At 40.6% G+C, this 18,663-nt stretch overlaps 1 protein-coding gene across 6 annotated transcripts in view; it reads left to right on the top strand.

The window, feature by feature from the left end:
* Window positions 1-2,023: 2,023 nt before the first annotated feature.
* Window positions 2,024-18,663, top strand: part of rbfox2 (RNA binding fox-1 homolog 2) — a 42,057-nt gene continuing 25,417 nt past the window's right edge. For 2 of the 6 annotated variants that reach the window (XM_084128515.1, XM_084128514.1), the window contains exon 1: window positions 13,101-13,260. In XM_084128515.1, the coding sequence (XP_083984641.1) occupies window positions 13,228-13,260 (33 nt within the window). In that variant the 5' untranslated portion in view covers window positions 13,101-13,227. Of the gene's footprint in view, window positions 3,015-13,100; window positions 13,261-18,663 lie in introns of those variants that run through there. The other 4 variants (XM_084128513.1, XR_014608214.1, XM_084128512.1 and 1 more) reach the window with 4 other exon arrangements.

Genomic DNA, 18,663 nt, shown 5'->3' with positions numbered 1-18,663 from the left:
TTGAGATCTCCATATCTCTGGAAATGAACCATAATCCCAGCAAGCAATATCCGTCATTCACCGTCTAGTTTAACTATAGACCCGATATAGTCTGGCTGTGAGTAACACACTTTGGCTGTTAGACGTCATTTAAACGCAAAATTGCTTGCTGGGATGGGTCTTAAAAATGAAGACAGCAAAAGAAAAGTTTGTTAGGAATCAGAATCGAAAATGATATTGAGATATCTTTAATAGTTTTTGAGTTACAAGCATGCAAACTTTGGAAAAATAACATTTATGTCACTCAGACAGGTATGTTCTATACAATTGTGTTGATAAAAAAACAACAACAAAAAAACAAGATACATTTGTAGTTTCAACATTATTAGTTCTTCAGATATTCCTCTTTAAAAGAAAAAGGCATCAGTTGAATGCAGAGTGACCCACATTTGGTTTTTAACCACTGAAAATGTTACAATTGACCAATTTACTCATGGAGCCACATTGAGATCTCCATATCTCTGGAAATGAACCATATTGGGTCTTAAAAATTAAGAAATCAAAAGAAGAGTTGGTTAAGAATCAGAATTGAAAAGAATATTGAGATATCTTTAATACTTCTTGAGTTACAGGCATGTAAACTTTGAAAAAACTAAAAAAAGAACATTTATGTCACTCAGACAGGTATGTTCAATACAATTGTGTTGATAGAAAAAAACAAGATACATTTGTAGTTTCAACATTATTAGTTCTTCTGATATTCCTCTTTAAAATGAAAAAAAGCATCAGTTGAATGCAGAGTGACCCACATTTGGTTTGAAAATGTGTACAATTGACCAATTTACTCATGGACCCACTTAGAGATCTCCATATCTCTGGAAATGAACCATATTGGGGCTTACAAATGAAGAAATCAAAATAACAGTTTGTTAAGAATCAGATTCTTAAAGGATATTAAGATATTGTAGTTCTTGAGTTACAGGCATGTAAACTTGGCGCAAAATAACACAAGAAGTGCTTTTTCCCCATTTTGAACTGTGACTGTTTGTCATATAATACAACAAATATTGCTAAAGTCAACAGATTTAACTAATGGACCTACAAATCTCTGAGCAAAAATAAAATAATGATGCTGCCATCTTTCTAAACTCATTTGTACCGCCCTGTAAATTTGCTCCAAATCTCAGGTGAAAATTGTCATTTTGACTCTCATTTGAATTTCTCAGTAAATATACAGCCATTACGTTTAATATTTTGGCTTTTTTCTTCATTTGTGTATTTCTTTCACGAATGACCCAAAAGTGTGTATGCTTAAATTTGGCTAAAGATAAGCCACGAATTATTGAATGAAGCATTTCCCCTCAAACTGGGGGTAAAGTGGGTCAGTGATGGTGAGCTGTGCGCCTCCAAATGCAGGAATTACTATTACTATTACAAATTAATTTACTATTAAATTTAATAGTACAAATACTGTTTCAAAATGTTGAACTTACATACAGATTGTCTGATTATTAAACCAAGGTGCAGCAGAATAACACTTCAAAAGGGTGCTGTGTATCAATAAATAGTTTTTCTAACAGATGGTAATTTTTAAATGAAAGTCCTTCCAGTATTGCGCAAAAGAACACAAAGTTCAGAAGTTGCATGAACATGGCCTTGAAACTGCATTTGAGACTTTTTGATTGTTGATGGGTGTCATTGCACCACGTGGCCGCTAGATGTCGGGAAAACGCCGCAAAAGCGACTCGCTTTTCGGCGGCTTCATTTTCCACTGCGAATCCAGCAGGGACATACTGTACCGCATATGAATCACAGAATAATAGGCTAATTATATATATGCGCTTTGGTTATCAATCTTCCAGTATCAACACACATATAAGGACAGATGAGCGTATCTTTCCAGCAAATTCACCCTTTCAGTTCCAGCCGATCTGCTACTAAGTTGCAGATCTGTATTTCTCCATACGCTTTTCATACGGAACATTCATTATTGGCTCGTCACATTGTTGACGTATCCCGGTCGCAGTATTGCGGGTTTATTATAGAACAAAACGCTGATACAATATGAATAGGCATATATATATATATATATAGTTTATATATAGTCAAATGTAATCTTGCGTTCGGTTCCGAGTTAAACACTAAAACTGCTTCGTGCTCAAACAGGGAAAACGGGAAACTGCAGCAAGAATAAAGCAACGAGAGCGCGAGGAAACCGGAGAGGAGGGGCGCGCGCGTTTCCTCTCCGCAGCAAGAATCCATTGAGAGAGAGAGGGAGAGAGAGAGAGAGAGAGAGAGAGGGAGAAGAAAGGAAAAGCAGCAGCTCCACGCCACTCCTTTGTTTTAGGAAATCGCTTGAATCTTGCTCGAAGGACTGGAATGATGCATCGCGTTTCTCTCGCGTTTTCCCGCGACGCCTGTTTTTAAAGGCGAACTTCATGCTTTTGCGGTTCATTTAAGTGGCATCGACAGAAGAGCGTTGAAGATCTGAAACCTTCAGACGCATTAAGCGTTTCTTCGCGTTGACCGTCCATGTGTGTTAGACTCGCTTTTTCCACCGTTTTCAGTTTCGCACCAGAGGATATTCTGCGCGTTGTGAAGCTCGGAGGTGTTTCTGCTCGTGGTTCGAGTCTGTTATTCGCGTCCAGGCCCTGAAATACTCGCTACTCTTCAAAGGCCTTTAATGCGGCACGCGCGCGTCAGTCTGTAACGGGTTTTAACGCGTCAGATGAGCGTCAGTTCTGATCCGTAAAGCGCCGCTGATCCTCTGCCAGAACATCTCGTCTTCGTTATTCGCTCTTCATACGCAACATCTGCGGCCCTCTTCAATGTTAATGTCGACCGACGTCGCATCTGTAATGCTGCCCGTGAGCCGCGGGATCCTGGAGCGCGAGCGGGACCTGGACTCGGGTTCTGCGGGGGTTCGGGGGATGAAGCGCGGGGACCCGGAGCCGGAGGGCGTCGCGGCGGCGGGGGATTCGGTCGGGGCTGAGTGCAAACGACCGCGGATGGACGGAACCGGAGAGATCGGACAGGTAAGCGTTAAAATCACGATTCTGGGCTGTGGTGAAAGAGACGCGTTTGTGTTTATGTAAGAATATAGCCTACACTGTGAAAAATGCTGGGTTGTTTCAGTGGTCCCCATGTTTAGGTCAAATATGGACATTTGTCCATTTGACCCAAACAAATAAATGGACAAATCCAACCGTTTGGTTTACATTTACATTGTAAACCCAACGGTTGGTTTTGTGCAAACAACCTAGCATTGTTAGAGTCTGCGCTCATGGTTCTCTGATATTATACTGTTATATGAGATGAAAACAAAGAGTGATGATTGGGGCACCAAAGGTGAGATTTCAAGGATCAGTCACTGATACTGAGGGACTCTATCACTGTGTGCAGCGCGTATGATCCTCAGTGCAGTAGATGTTCCTGAATCATGGAGCTGATTTCCCAGTCTCATCCGAGGCCTTTGCTCCATCTCTCTCTCCATCCTGCGGTACTTTTCCATCCTCTCACACGAGCACTTCTGCTCCATTCCTCAGACTCCATGCATGCAGACATGATCTCACCTCTCATTTCTGCAGTTTATCCATCTATCCAACCCTTTCCCTCTTTCTTTCCATTCGTTCTTTCTGTTTCTCCGGTAAGTGATCTAAAGTGCTGCATGTCCTAATGGCTCATTTTCACTGGCTAATGGCTCACGGTTTCTCTGAACTGCACCATGACGGGATTAAGACTGAGCAGATGTGTGTGTGTGTGTGTGTGTGTGTGTGTGAGAAAGCTTGCCCGTGTAGCCCAAAAAAGGTATTGATCTGCTCCGAGAGAGTGTCTGGAAATTTGCCTGCAGCGAGTCAGGAATGAAGCGGGGGTGCAGGAATCAAACCATTCGGTAACAAGAGACGCACATTTATGAAAAGCAAGAGATGCAGGAAATTAAAGGAGTGAGACGTCTGTAAACACAGCTCTCTCTAAAAACACGTTTCCAGTGACGTATGAAGCAGTGAAACATGAGCACAGTTTGGGAAAATCCTGGAAGAATAGTGATTTTCCCATTATTTATGTTTTTCTAGTTCAATCTGTGCTGTGCTTTCCTTTAGAAGTTGTTGTTTGTGAATGAAATCTATGTGAAAGTGATTGGTTAAAGGTGTAGGAACCTCATTTAGTTGCGCTCATGGTTCCACGGCACTGATATTAAAATCACATCAGTTTACTGCTCACACACACACACACACACACACACACGAACACATGCATGCATCAGAAGAGGATTTGCTGTATCACTAACAGTAAAGAGGCTTGTTGTTGTGCTAAAGAGATCTGTACTTGTTTCAGAGTGGCATTAGTCTCTGATCTCCCATTTATCCTGACGCGGGCGGCTGGGGGGGGGGGGGTTAATACACATACACACACACACACACACACACACACACACACACACACACACACACACACACACACACACACACACACACACTGATTAGAGATTTGCAGATAAGCCTTTGCTTTTTTTCCTACATCATGCACAGAGTCGCATTTATTGAATATCCCCAGGATTCTGCCGCGATGCTGTCGGGTCACTCACTCACTGCCGTACACACACACACACACACACACTCACACTCACACACACTCACACACACACTCACATCGTGGCTGTAACGTGCCCTACTTACCCCACGTCTCCAGTAATTACCCTTATGGGATTGCACACATGTGTTACCATGGCAACTTTGAACTTTGACCCCACGAGCAGAGCAGTAAAGTCGGGGTGTGGTGGTGATGTTATTGCGACAGACAATAGAAGCACATGCGTCTGATTTCCACACGTGTCTCGGTTGGTTTTGTGCTCATGGAGTCAAGAAAGTGTTTTTGCGTCTCATTAAAGCATCCGCCGAAGTCAGGGGTCGCGTGTAGTCAGGGGTCGCGTGTAGTCAGGGGTCGCGTGTAGTCAGGGGTCGTCGCGTGTAGTGTGTGCATCGCGTCTGTCCGGCGAGGATATTGGTGTAAAATCATCTTTGGTCTTTGTTTTGATGTTTGATGAAGTGCACAAATACACCGTTTCAAGCGCAAGGTCTTCAGTTCTCAATAGAGTTTCCTTCAAGTGTCTGTGCAAACATTTCTACTAATGTAAAATCTTCATAAAGTAGATAAAGGACCGTATATATAAAGGACCGTATAAAGTAGATAAGGGACCGTCGTAGACATTCACGCTAATGTCAGCTGTTGCGCTCTTTGCGTTAACGCTGAGAATGTGTGTGTTTGTTCCGTGTGTCCGTCTGACGTGTTTCTGAATGCAACGATGCATGAAATCGAGCGGCAGCGTTAGAGTTTCTTTTCCATCTACTTGCACTGAGTTTGTTTCAGCCGAACTCTTCCCTTTAGAGCGATTCACTGACCTTTAAAGCTCTATTTTTTTATTTAAGTGTGTTGAGCAATGTGTTTTTCATTTTCTGTACCTCATTGAGGGAGTCTCTCTCTCTCTCTCTCTCTCTCTCTCTCTCTCTCTCTCTCTCTCTCTCTCTCTCTCTCTCTCTCTCTCTCTCTCTCTCTCTCTCTCTCTCTCTCTCTCTCTCTCTCTCACTCTTTCACACACACACACACACACACACACACACACAGCCATGAGGCTTATGTCAGGACGCCAGACCTCCATCTTAAATGTGTTCAGCAGGAATACACACACACACACACACACACACACACACACAGACACACAGAGGAAGCATTAAACTCCAGACAGACATTCAGACTCTAACAGAGACACATGAAGTAAGCGAGAGGTTTGAAACACAAATCCTCTCATTCGCAAATCATCTGGTCTTTCTTCTTCTCCTCCGTCGTTCGCTGAGCTCCTCCTCCTCTTCGGCTCCACCATCTGTTCACGTTCTCGTCTCTCGTTCGCCTGATCTCTCCGTTCTGCTGTTCTCCTTTAGCAGGAGTTACAGGCCAGCGAGTTTGAGGGAGTCGTCGTTTCTACTCTCAGAAGATCTGCAGCTTCTTCCAGTGAGACGCTGCTCAGTAAAGAGTGTGTGTGTCTTTATGAGAGTGAGAGTGTGTGTGTGTCTGTGTGTGTGTGTGAGAGTGTGTGTGTGTGTGTGTGTGTCTGTATGAGAGTGTGTGTCTGTGTGTCTGTCTGTGTGTGAGTGTCTGTGTGAGAGTGTGTGTGTGTGTGTCTGTCTCTGTCTGTGTGTGTGTGTGTGTCTGTATGAGTGTGTGTGTGTGTGTGTGTCTGTCTGTCTGTGTGTGTGTGTGTGAGTGAGTGTGTGTGTCTGTGTGAGAGTGTGTGTGTGTCTGTCTGTCTCTGTCTGTGTGAGTGAGTGAGTGAGTGAGTGAGTGAGTGTCTGTCTGTGAGTGAGTGTGTCTGTGTGAGAGTGTGTGTGTGAGTGAGTGTGTCTGTATGAGAGTGTGTGTGTGTGTCTCTGTGTGTGAGTGAGTGAGTGTCTGTCTGTGAGTGAGTGTGTCTGTATGAGAGTGTGTGTGTGTGTCTCTGTGTGTGAGTGAGTGAGTGTCTGTCTGTGAGTGAGTGTGTCTGTGTGAGAGTGTGTGTGTGAGTGAGTGTGTCTGTATGAGAGTGTGTGTGTGTGTCTCTGTGTGTGAGTGAGTGTGTCTGTGTGAGAGTGTGTGTGTCTGTCTGTGTGAGTGAGTGAGTGTCTGTGTGTGTCTGTGTGTGTCTGTGTGTGTCTGTGTGTGTCCGTGTGTGTCCGTGTGTGTCCGTGTGTGTGCGTGTGTGTGCGTGTGTGTGCGTGTGTGTGCGTGTGTGTGCGTGTGTGTGCGTGTGTGTCCGTGTGTGTCCGTGTGTGTCCGTGTGTGTCCGTGTGGGTCCGTGTGGGTCCGTGTGGGTCCGTGTGGGTCCGTGTGGGTCCGTGTGGGTCCGTGTGGGTCCGTGTGGGTCCGTGTGAGAGTGTGTGTCTTTTTGAGTGAGTGAGTGTGTGTTTTTGAGAGAGAGTGTACTGTCAGAAGATCTGCAGCTTCTTCCAGTGAGACCCAGTGAGACTGTGTGTGTGTGTGTGTGTGTGTGTGTGTGTGTCTTGTCTGTGAGAGTGTATAAGTGTGTGTATTGAGTGTGTGTGTTGGCAGTGAGTTTATCCTCAGTCCTTAAGGAAATGAGGCACATGACGGGGTTGTGTGTGTGACTCATTGTCTCTCTCTGCTCCAGTCGTCTGTTTCACACACATGGACTCCAGATGTTTCTGTCTTTACTCTGCAGATCAGAGCCGGTCCTCAAATAGTTTGAAAGCAGATTCTGGCCTGAATCTCGTTAAACCCGCCAAGAAAACGTCTGCCCCATATTTCACCTCGAAACCAAAAGAAGGACGTTTTATTTTGAATAATGTAGATGATTTAAGCTTCGTTTTACAACAATAAAGTGATTTTCCATTATTTTTCATTCCCGATTGTATGATGCAAAGAAATAAAGGTTCTTTATTTATGGTTGCATGAAGAACCTTTAACAACCATTGCACAAAGGGTTCTTTATAGTGAAAAAAGGTTTAAAAAAAATAAAAAAACCCCTGATTATTTAAAAAAAATTGTTAGTTTAAGAACAGATTGCTGAAAGGTTCTTTGGGAAACAAAAAATAAGGCATCGCTGCAAAAAAAAACTGATATTCATTACTGTAATACACCAAATGAGTTTTTTTTTTGTTTTTTTTTGCGTTACAGCAATGAGAGTCGGCATTAAGAATAATGCACAAAAAAGCTCTGAAATATTACAGCAATGAGAATTTGGGCTGAAAATGTGGTCATAAATGACTAGGGGTGTATTGATACACTAATGTCACGATTCGATGCAAATCGCGATACTGAACTCACAATACGTTACTATCGCAATATTTATTCCAAAATAAAGAGTTTTTTATTATATTACTTTATTATTATTATTAGTAAAATAATAATATTATTATTATTATTATATATATGAACCCACAAATATATATGAACCCACAAATATTCCCCATTACATTATTATACATTATATTCAACATTATATATAGTGGTTTAATGTAGTAATCTCTCTGGAACTCCATAAACATAAATTTTTCCTCACGCTTTAAATGCAGGCATTCGTTGGATCTCTCGCACAGACAATAAAGCCGTCGCGTCTCTTCAGAAGACTTGGATTCGACGGCTCGATTGATTATTTTTACGATGCCTTTGTATCTATTAAGTAATAGAGGAATGGCCTTTAAATGGAGGGACTGAAATCTCTTCATTTGTGTTTGGAAGATGAACAAGAATCTTATAGTTTTGAAACGACATTTCTGTATCTCTCGATATATCGATGCATTTATTACATCCCTGTTTTATACACCCCTATAAATGGCACAATATTTTTTTTTTACTTTTTTTTGTATAGCGCTTTTCACAATACACATCGTTTCAAAGCAGCTTTAGAGAAGGTGCATGAGTGCACATCACAGTTTAGAGATCTGTTATCAGAGGAAACCAAGTTATGCATTTCAGAAATCTACATATACAAAATCACAGCTAGCGAAAAAGGTATTAATTTAAACAATGCAATAACCTGATGCAAAATATGCTTTTTTGCAGTGAGATTCTCTGAGCAAACATCAGCACTGCAGATTATTTGTGGTCTCAGCATCACGTCTTTCGCAGTGCTAAGCGTTCCCTCAGGGGACTGTGGAAGGGACATTAGTTCCAGCTCAGAGAGGCTGTGTATCAAGAGCAGAAGAAAAGAGACTATAGATAACCCTCCGTTCTCTACACTCTTAACACACACTGTCTCTTCAAGACCATCTCCGGCTGCATTCACTGTGGCGAGAGTGAAACCGTTTCCGCTCGTATCATGTGTTGTGTAAGAGTCCCAATCCGCTCGCCTCATCTCCAGTAAATATTAACTACGCCGCATCTTTTGGACTGTAATAAGTAACCGTTAAACTGCAGCGCCGCGTCACCTCCGTTGGTCCCTCATGTCGTGATTATCCTCTTGTTTTAATGCGTAAACAATAGAGCGGCTTGAACTCTGCCGGAGCAGCGAGGCGCGTGTGAGCCGGCGCTAATCTGATTATACAGCGCTATAGACCCATTAAACGCGCAGCCCAATTAGACACACAGAAAGACCGTTCCTAAGGATCGTGTACATTCTTCATGGTGAAGGCAGTCCCATAATGCATTGCCCTGAGATCAATGAAAACAGATTCAAGATGGTGATTGAAGAGAGAGAAATGTTGGATTGGTCAAATCATTTAGGTCATTACACTCAAAAAAATGCTGGGTTGTTTTAACCCAATTTTGGGTCAGATATGGACCTGTTGGGTTAAACGGCTGGGTTTGTCCATATTTGACCCAAAATTGGGTTAAAACAACCCAACATTTTTTAGTGTACATGTCAAATCAAACACATTTTGGAAAATTCCCTGGCTCAAATTTTGGATTTTGATCATATTTTTTTCTGAAGAAAGACGAACATAAATAGTGATGAAAGCCAAAATATTAAATGTTATGAATGTATGACTGAGTAATCCGCCATTTTAATAAGGGGGTCAAAATGACCATTTTCACCAGAGCTTTGGAGCCAAATTACAGGAGGATAAAAATGACTTTTGAAAGATGGCATTATCATTATTTTATTTTTACACTGGGATTGGTAGGTCTATTAGTTAAATCTGTTGACTTTAGCAATATTTGTTGCATTATATGCCAGCGGTGACTGTTCAAAATGGGGAAAAAGCACTTCTTGTGTGTTTTTGCCCCAAGTTTGCATGCCTGTAACTCAAGAAGTATTAAAGATATCTTAATATCCTTTTAGATTCTGATTCTTAACAAACTTTTCTTTTGATGTCTTAATTTTAAAGGCCTAATATGGTTAAATCCCACAGATATGGAGATCTTACAATGTGTAAAAATAAATAATAATGCTGCCTTCTTTCTAAAGTCATTTTTACTCCCCTGTAATTTGGCACCGAATCTCATGTGAAAATTGTCATTTTGACAGTGGATTACTCAGTAAATATTAAGGCTGTAACGATTCCCTCATCTCACGATTCGATACATATCACGACACTGAACTCACGATACAATATTATTGCGATACTCCCAAGACGTATGATTAAAATGCTAAATTTGGTTTTACATTGTGTGTGTAAATGAATATTCTTGGACTTGCTGCTGGAAACCCAAAGCACAGGACAATAGAGACACCAGAATAACAATATTCATGATTCTGAAGCTGAAAATACAGATTTATTCTAGACGAATATGCCTTGCACTCTTTCAGTGACTAGATATATTTAAAATAATGTCAGCCACTTTTTACTGGTTACATCAGACATTTGGCATTATCAGGACCCACAAATATTCCTCCATTGCATTATTATACATTATATTCAACATTATATATAGCAGTTTGATGTAGTGCTGACACTAAAACTCTGAAAACTTGAATTTTTCACACAGTCATTTTTATTTTTGGTGAACTATACACAATATATATTGTTGCATTTTTGAATTGCGATATATTGTGACACGATATATTTTTACACCCCTAGTAAATGTACATTCATGACATATTTTGGCTTTCTTCTTCATTTATGTATTTCTTTCACCAACATGTTTTAGCCTCTGGTTGCGTTGACACTGAATGACTCTTGCGTGTTTCCAATATTTTGTGGTGTTGACTGAGTTTGCAAACGATTGGATTCAAGCATTCGTTGTAACGTTCCCGTGCGCAGCGCTGTTGACCCGAGCGCTGGAGTCGTCGGCGTTAGACGGCAGGCGTCCTCTGAGGTTAATTACGGTGTGTGTTCCTTCTCTCAGGGAGAACTGGTGTAATCTCGTCCACTGCCGAGCGCCCTTGATCTCCTATCTCAGTCCAGTAATTGATGTCATTTTAAGGAGCTTTTGCCCCAGGTTTAATTAAAGCCTTCATTATTCACAGATCTGGTGCTTAAATGGTCTCAATTGTGCAGTTGATCTCGAAAGTGAAGCTTCATACCGGTGTCAGAGAAATGACCGTCTCTGTTCATTCCTGGAGGTCAAGCGTCAGTCAATCGCTCTGAAACACAGCGTCAGCTCTCCCTCTACGACACACTCCCAGAACACACTGTGATTCTCTGTGACTCACTAGATGTGCTTTCTCTATCACAAATGATAAAAACGTACTATTATTTTTGAGGGATGCACTGATATATCGGTATCGGCCGATATGTTCATTTTTAATGTTAGCGTTTTCGGCCCGATAAGATAATTTGCCTGATATATTAAAGCTGATAAATAATGTATTATTTCCTCCAGCTGAGACTCTTCAGATGCGCAACTGTTCAACATGATGGTTTTGAATTGCTTGAAATATGATTTGAATCACTTTGAAAAGGAGAATAATGAGAACATAATTATAATGGTGTGATTTGGACATGAGACTTTTTATTTATTTATTAGGCTCTCAAAATTTACATAAGAATTTTGATTTAGAGTTATCTGCCAAAATATATATCGATTATCGGCTTTCAGATATAAATCGGTATATCGGTATCGGCCAGTTTTCATATCGGTGCATCCCTAATTATTTTTATCTTGTGTATTTTGTATAATTATGTATTATTCAGTTTAACAAAAACCTTGCAGTTCCATCATGATCCCTGGTTAGGAAACCCTTAAACGATGACGATCCGCTTTAGTTTGGCCGGATGAGGGTTGCACACTCGTGTTGTAGTTGCTCGACGCTGTTAAAGCGATGTGTTGTTTCTGGACAGCGAGGAGCTTCACAACAGTTTAAAGCGAGAGGAAAAGCATTAAACTGATTATAATCCAGTGTTTTAGATTAGCCTTGTAGATTACAGCAGCAGCTGCTCGTGTGTGTGTGTGTGTGTGTGTGTGTGTGTGTGTGTTCAGATTGCTCAGTTAGTGTAGTTAATCTCACTCTTTATCTTCTTTTTCTCTCTGTAATCCCTCCATCCGTCTCTTTATCCTTTTATCACCAGCCGTTCGACTGTGAGCTTCACATCTGTTTTCTTTTCAGAGGTTTCGAGACAATTCAATGTCATCAATAATATAATATAGTCTTTTGTGATGCCTAAAAACAAACTTTTGGGCAGTTGAACATGAATTATTGATTAATCGCCTGTTTTGCTTGATGTAATCGGAGATAAGCGTAATACTTGTGCAGTTTAAATTTTCATTTTGCCATTCAAATAAGGAAAGTTTAAGCTCTTAAAGAAATGCCATCAAATGCATGATATTGAATCTACTTTTTCAGCAAAAGATGATCAAAAACAACACTTAAAGTACATGAAGATGGTCAAAGGTCTTTCTTCATACGGAATGTAGGCTTATGGGTCTAATCAGGCTGCATTATCTTATTATAAAAAATCTGTTCATTTTTATAGTATGAAAGAAATCATATGGGCCTAATTTATTATAATTTTTTATATTAAATACGATAAAATATGTTAGGCTTACCATTTATCGTTAAAAGATCGCGATCTCGATTCAAACACCCACGTGATCTTCTCTCTTGAAATCATTAATCATGATTATTTGTATAAAAGATTATCGCCAACACAATATTCATGATCGTGACTAAGGGTGGGACAAAATACTGATAGGGCGATATATCGTTGTTCTTGCGATACGAGAATCGATACGCTGGCGCCAAATATCGATATTTTAATGAATGCCCTGAATAGATTTCCCTGCTCCCAGCGTCAGATGTCAGATATTATGATGCATCATTATAGGATTGTCTAGCAATATATCGATTATTGTAGAATTGCTGTATCGTGAAATTATCGGTATCGTATCGTATCGTGATCCTGTGATTCCCACCCATAATCGTGACGGGTCTGAGCTTCACCGTTCATAAACATTGTTTTTTGGATTTCTAATCAGGCAGTGAATAAAAGCCAAATATTGTCTTTGAAAAAACAAGATTGGTTTAGAGAGAGAGAGAGAGAGAGAGAGAGAGAAATTATTACAGTCGACTAATATAAATTCTGAAATGTTTTTGTTTCATGAATGTTTTTTTATGTACATGTATGATGATTTACTGTAAAAATTAGAAATGCTTTGGCAATACATCTTAACAATTGTCATATGGGAGATATGGGAGGAGAGAGAGTGAGTGAGTGAGTAAGAGAGTGACTAGAGGGGGAGGAGAAACGCACACACACACACACGCACACACACACACACACACAGAAAGCCCGAGAGGGAGATTTTGAATGTGTCAGACACTGAAGAGATCGAGAGATCGAGAGCAGGAGTCGCTGTTCTCTCGTGTTCAATAGGATGATGGGAGTCTTTTACACTCCTGTGCGGCCGGTGAGTTTAATCATTCATGTTGCTGCATTTCCTGTGTGTGTGTGTGTGTGTGTGTGTGTGTGTGTGTGTGTGTGTGTGTGTGTGTGTGTGTGTGTGTGTGTGTGTGTGTGTGTGGCGCGTAAAGCAGGTCTAATGGAGGTGAGGAAAGTCTCGTGTGTTTCTCCAGCTGTCTCTCTTGACTGAAGGGATCAGGTGTTGTGAACAGTTGTTCCTTCATCCGTCAGTGTGTCTCACTCTCACACACACACACACACACACACAGCTTCATTATTAACGTGCAGCAATACAATTCAGTCTTTTATTAGTTAAAAGCTGTGTGTTATACCTTGGAATTTCTCTCTCTCTCTCTCTCTCTCTCTCTCTCTCTCGTGTGTGTGTTATACCTCTCCCTCCCCCTCTCCTGCTGTTTCCCGAGGGCTCGAGCAGCTGTTATCTCGGTGCTTTCCTTTAAAAGCAGGAATGAGATGGAGGGGGTGTAGAGAATGGAAATTGATTTTTAAACGTGGCGCTCAGGGAGAAGCTTGAGAGAAGAGAAGTGTGTGTGTGTTCAGGTGAGGATCCGATGGCACGGTTCATACTGTACATGTAAAGCTCAGGACAGACTGAGGCTGGTTAAAGTGTGTTGAAGTGTGTTGAACTCCACCCTGTGTTTGCCCTGAAGGCTGGGAGAGACTCTTACCTGTCTGCTCATGATCTCATGCTCGCTTTAGAAATCACAACAGCTGCCTTTGCTTTGCACAGAAATATAGGTCTGTATTTCCCCTAAAACTCTTTTTGTTGACTTTAGAATATAGTTTTGGACATCACACACACACACACACACACACACACACACACACACACACACACACACTGAACGAGGATAGACACTTGTTAAAGCGCACTCTAACACCCCTCTGTCTATTAAACTTATCTTATTGGATTGCTCTGCTTTAAATGCAAGTACATTTTATTTAGCAACATCTTTTTGTGTAATCTATTGAATAGGGTTGGGAAAAGAAAATCGGTTCTTATCCAGAACCATTGGTGTTTTTGAAAAACACCGGAACCGTGCGAAATTCCCAAGTTTCGGTTCCGAAAACGGTTCTGGTGCGATGTGTGGGCGAAGTGCTGGGAGCTGGGATTTTAGAATTGCCAACTTTGCCTGCCCTAATAGAAAGTTACCCAGAGTGCACTGTGCTTTCCATTCCTTCTTGTACTTCAAGCCCAAAATAAACAGATTTTTTGTAAACATAAACCCAAGTGAATATTTTTTCCAACAGTTCAAACAAAGGAGTTAATCTAAAACAATCAACAACAAAAAAATGAAAAACAGTATCAAGAACATTACAAAATGGAGTTGAGTGAGAGAGAGTGAAGGGGGTCGCACACCGGACGCGCCGCGCCACGTCTAGGACAACTCGAGGTATCGCACACCGGATGCGCACTTTCTCAGTTTATGGCCAGCAATATTGTTATGTTTAAGGACATTATGAAATTAGATTCATAATGTGAGTGAGTGAGTGAGTGAGTGAGTGAGTGAGTGAGTGAGTGAGTGAGTGAGTGAGTGAGTGAGTGAGTGAGCAAGCGTGAGTGAATATAAAGACAGTAGAGCTGCACGATTACTCTTTAAAGATCTCGATCTCGATTCAAACACCCACGCGATCTTATTCCTAAATGACAAAACTTCACACCGGAACGTTCTAATGTGTTTGCGCTGCCGCTGACCCAGAGAGAGCAGTTGTCAATATGGCACAGCTTTACTCTCACAGTCATTTCAACCACACAGTATCGATATTTCTGTGTTACAAATATTCAAATGATCACAGAAGTACGGAGATAAAAGTTTATAGTTTGAGTATGAACACTGATGTCTACGGTAGCGACTAAAACAGAGTAAATCACCTTTTGAAAGTCGTTTCAAATAACGAGTGTTTCGATAACATCTGATGCTTCAAAACATTCATAAAGACGACTGTTAAAGCTGCAGTCCACAGCTTTTTTATGTTCAGACTTTACAAAATTTAAATGAGCGAGTACATCACGAATGCCTTTTTTCAAACCTTGTTTTTGTCTTATCCTGAATCACTACGGTAAGCCTGTAATAAGCGTTTATACTCGGACTACTTTACACTGGTCGGGTCGCACCGCTGCGGAGGAGCACAGTGCCTGCGTGATTCGCCATAGACATAACATAGAGAAGTAGCTCCGGCTACAGCGTTCCTCATACAGTTCTGTTCATTAACTGCTAATACTGATCCGTCCAGTAATGAAACAAGTCAAGTTTTTATGAATCAATCATTCAAACCAATTTAAAAATGGTTCTTACATGTGTGTTCAAGCATGTCCTACCCTTCTGAGAGGGTGTTCTCCACTGCTGGAGAGACTGTATAGGAGAGGTCCCAGATTCTCCAGGAGAATGCAGACATTTTTATTTTCCATCAGAAAAATGTATTATTTTTGCAAAAATTGCTAAATAATATGTTGAATTTGTTGACATTACCAGTCTGTTAAACTCATTTGACAAGTATAAGAAATAAACACAAAAAGGATTGTGCATTTTCCCCTTACTACTATTTTTTTTATTAGTTGTTTTAATAATTTTTATTGAATGGGAACCGGAACCGAGAAATTTCTGACGATTCCCAACCTTACTGTTGTATTTTCTAGTGCTGGGCATCGAGTAATCATGATTAATCACATCCAAAATATAAGTTTGTGTTTACATAATATATGTGTGTGTGTGTACTGTGTATAATTATTTTGTATATATAAATACACACACACGTGTGTTGGTTTGGTGAAGAAAAAAAAAGAAAAAAATTTTATATGCATTTTTAGCATTAATGCACATTCTTTCCATCAAGCATTTTGTAATGCAATATCCCAAGATTTGCATAAAAATATATGGATGTAAATATAGCTAGTGTGATGCGTCAAACAGAACAATATAAATCATTTCAACTTTTATATTTTTGAATGTCTTAAAATGACTGCCCATAAAGCAGTGTTCTTGTCAAACTGCACATGAAGAAACTGCATTACAGTAACGCATCACCAGAACATCATCGACCTAGAAAACATGATTGACACATTGCATGACGCATTTCTGTATTTGCATTTATACGCATCACAGATGTGTGTGTGTGTGTGACAGCTTCGTTAACCCAATATTAGTTTATTGAGAGCCAGATGTGACAGCATTGGCATCAACACAAGCGATTCATGATGACATGAGACGCAACACAGTGTAACTCTGGCAAGAGGACCGAGATGTGTGTCATGAAACGTGTTTGCTATTCTTGTGTTGGCTTATCGTGTGAGAGTTCAGAGGTGACGCTCCGGCCGAGAGCTCGTGTTCAAACCATAAACTTGGGTTTGCTTGTCTGTCGGTGAAGATCTGTCTGTTGATTTATCTTTACTGTGTGTGTGTGTGTGTGTGTGTGTGTGTGTGTTGTGTAAAGGAGCAGTCCTCTATCCAAACTAGATCAACTAGTTTCCCGTTGGTGGCACATGTGCTCGAGGGTGGAGTGTGTGAGAGACAAACATTCACACTCGCACGTGTGTGTGTTTCTCTCAAACACGAGCGTTTGCAGGCTTTTATCTGGGTTGTTTTGGACCCACAAACCTTTGGACCCTGCTGGACTCTGATTGGTCGGGGAAGAACGAACAGACACGCCCCTTACAGAGGGGTCAGGTTTCAGTCGGCCAATCAGAGAGCGCTGTGGGCGGGGCCATCTGTTGAAGGCTGGTTTGAACAGAGCACTTCTTTATGGTTTCATCCGGTTTAACACTCGATTTCTACATTTAAAGTGTTTTTAAGTCCGTTTGCTCATCGGCCATCTTGGTACCGCCTCTGGGCAGCTGCTGCTTACTCCTTTCAGTATTAGTATTTATTAGGGGTGTAACAATATGTCATGTCACAATATATCGCAATACAAAAATGCATCAATATTTATCATGAATAGTGACTGTATTGTATATAGTTCACACAAAATAAAAATGACTGTGTGTGAAAGAATTCAAGTGCACAGAGTTTTAGTGTCAGCACTACATCAAACTACTATATAATGTTGAATATAATGTATAATAATGCAATGGGGGAATATTTGTGGGTCCTGATAATCAAATGTCTGATGTAACCCCAGTAAGAAGCGGCTGACATTATTTTAAATATATCTAGTCAGAGTTCAAGCATATTCATCTAAAATAAATCTGTGTTTTCAGCTTCAGAATCATGAATATTGTTATTCTGGTGTCTCTATTGTCCTGTGCTTTGGGTTTCCAGCAGCAAGTCCAAGAATATTCATTTACACACACAATGTCATATCAAATTTAGCATTTTAATCAACAGTACATTTATTTGTTAACCTTTAATCATATGTCTTGGAGAATCGCAATAATATTGTGTCGTGATATATATATATAATTTTTTTTATAGATTTTAATAGGATTGTGTTGTTTCTAAAGTGCTACTAACACACATGGATCTGTATGGAACGACTCTGTGAAGCGTCTGAATGTTCAGCATGTTGTATTCTCAATGCGTGACCATCACGTCACCAGTCTCGAGTCGCAGGGGTTTATCTGTGGCAATATCCAACTAAACATTGTATGGGTCAAAATTATAGATTTTTCTTTTATGCCAAAAATCATTAGGATATTAAGTAAAGATCATGTTCCATGAAGATATTTAGTAAATTTCTTACCTTAAATATATCAAAAATGTATTTTTGTGAGTGAATGCAGCACAACCGCCAACAGAAATGGAGAACTTTAAAGGAGATTTTCTCAATATTTAGATTTTTTTTTTTTGCACCCTCAGATTCCAGATTTTCAGTAGTTGTATCTCGACCAAATATTGTCCTATCCTAACAAACAACACATCAATGGAAAGCTTATTTATCCAAATAAAATAAGATTGTCCCATGCGACTGGTTTAGTGGTCCGGGGTCAGCAGTGATGGTGGCAGTGAATGATCCGAGCGCCTGTGATCGTTACGGTGGACGAGAGACCCGTGGCACAGATGCCATATATAACAGCGGCCCGTTACACAGATGCCAGCTGACCCGTAACTAAAGCTGCCAGTGCTTCGAAGCCCTCGCTCGGATGAACACGCGCTCACAGCGTTTATGACGACCGAGAGAGAGTGTCTTCTGTGTCTGACACACAGATCAATTATATGGATTAATAAAGGCCTCTCGTACGGTAACATGCATCTTTTGCAGAGAATATCTGTTTGTGCATCTTTTTTTTTTTTGTCTTTGTGTGTGTGTGTGTGTGTGTGTGTGTGTGTGTGTGTGTGTGTGTGTGTGTGTGTGTGTGTGAGGCATCATCGTGTCATGAGCATGAACGCTTGGCTTAATTCTTGTCAACTGTTTGTTAATCAGAACTGAACATCATCTATGCAGTAGCATTGTCACG

The sequence above is a fragment of the Abramis brama genome (genome assembly GCF_963993115.1).
Source record: "Abramis brama genome assembly, chromosome: 11".
NCBI lineage: Eukaryota > Metazoa > Chordata > Actinopteri > Cypriniformes > Leuciscidae > Abramis > Abramis brama.
The sequence above is the reverse complement of the archived record's forward strand: the minus strand, read 5'-3'. Positions and strand labels throughout refer to the sequence as shown.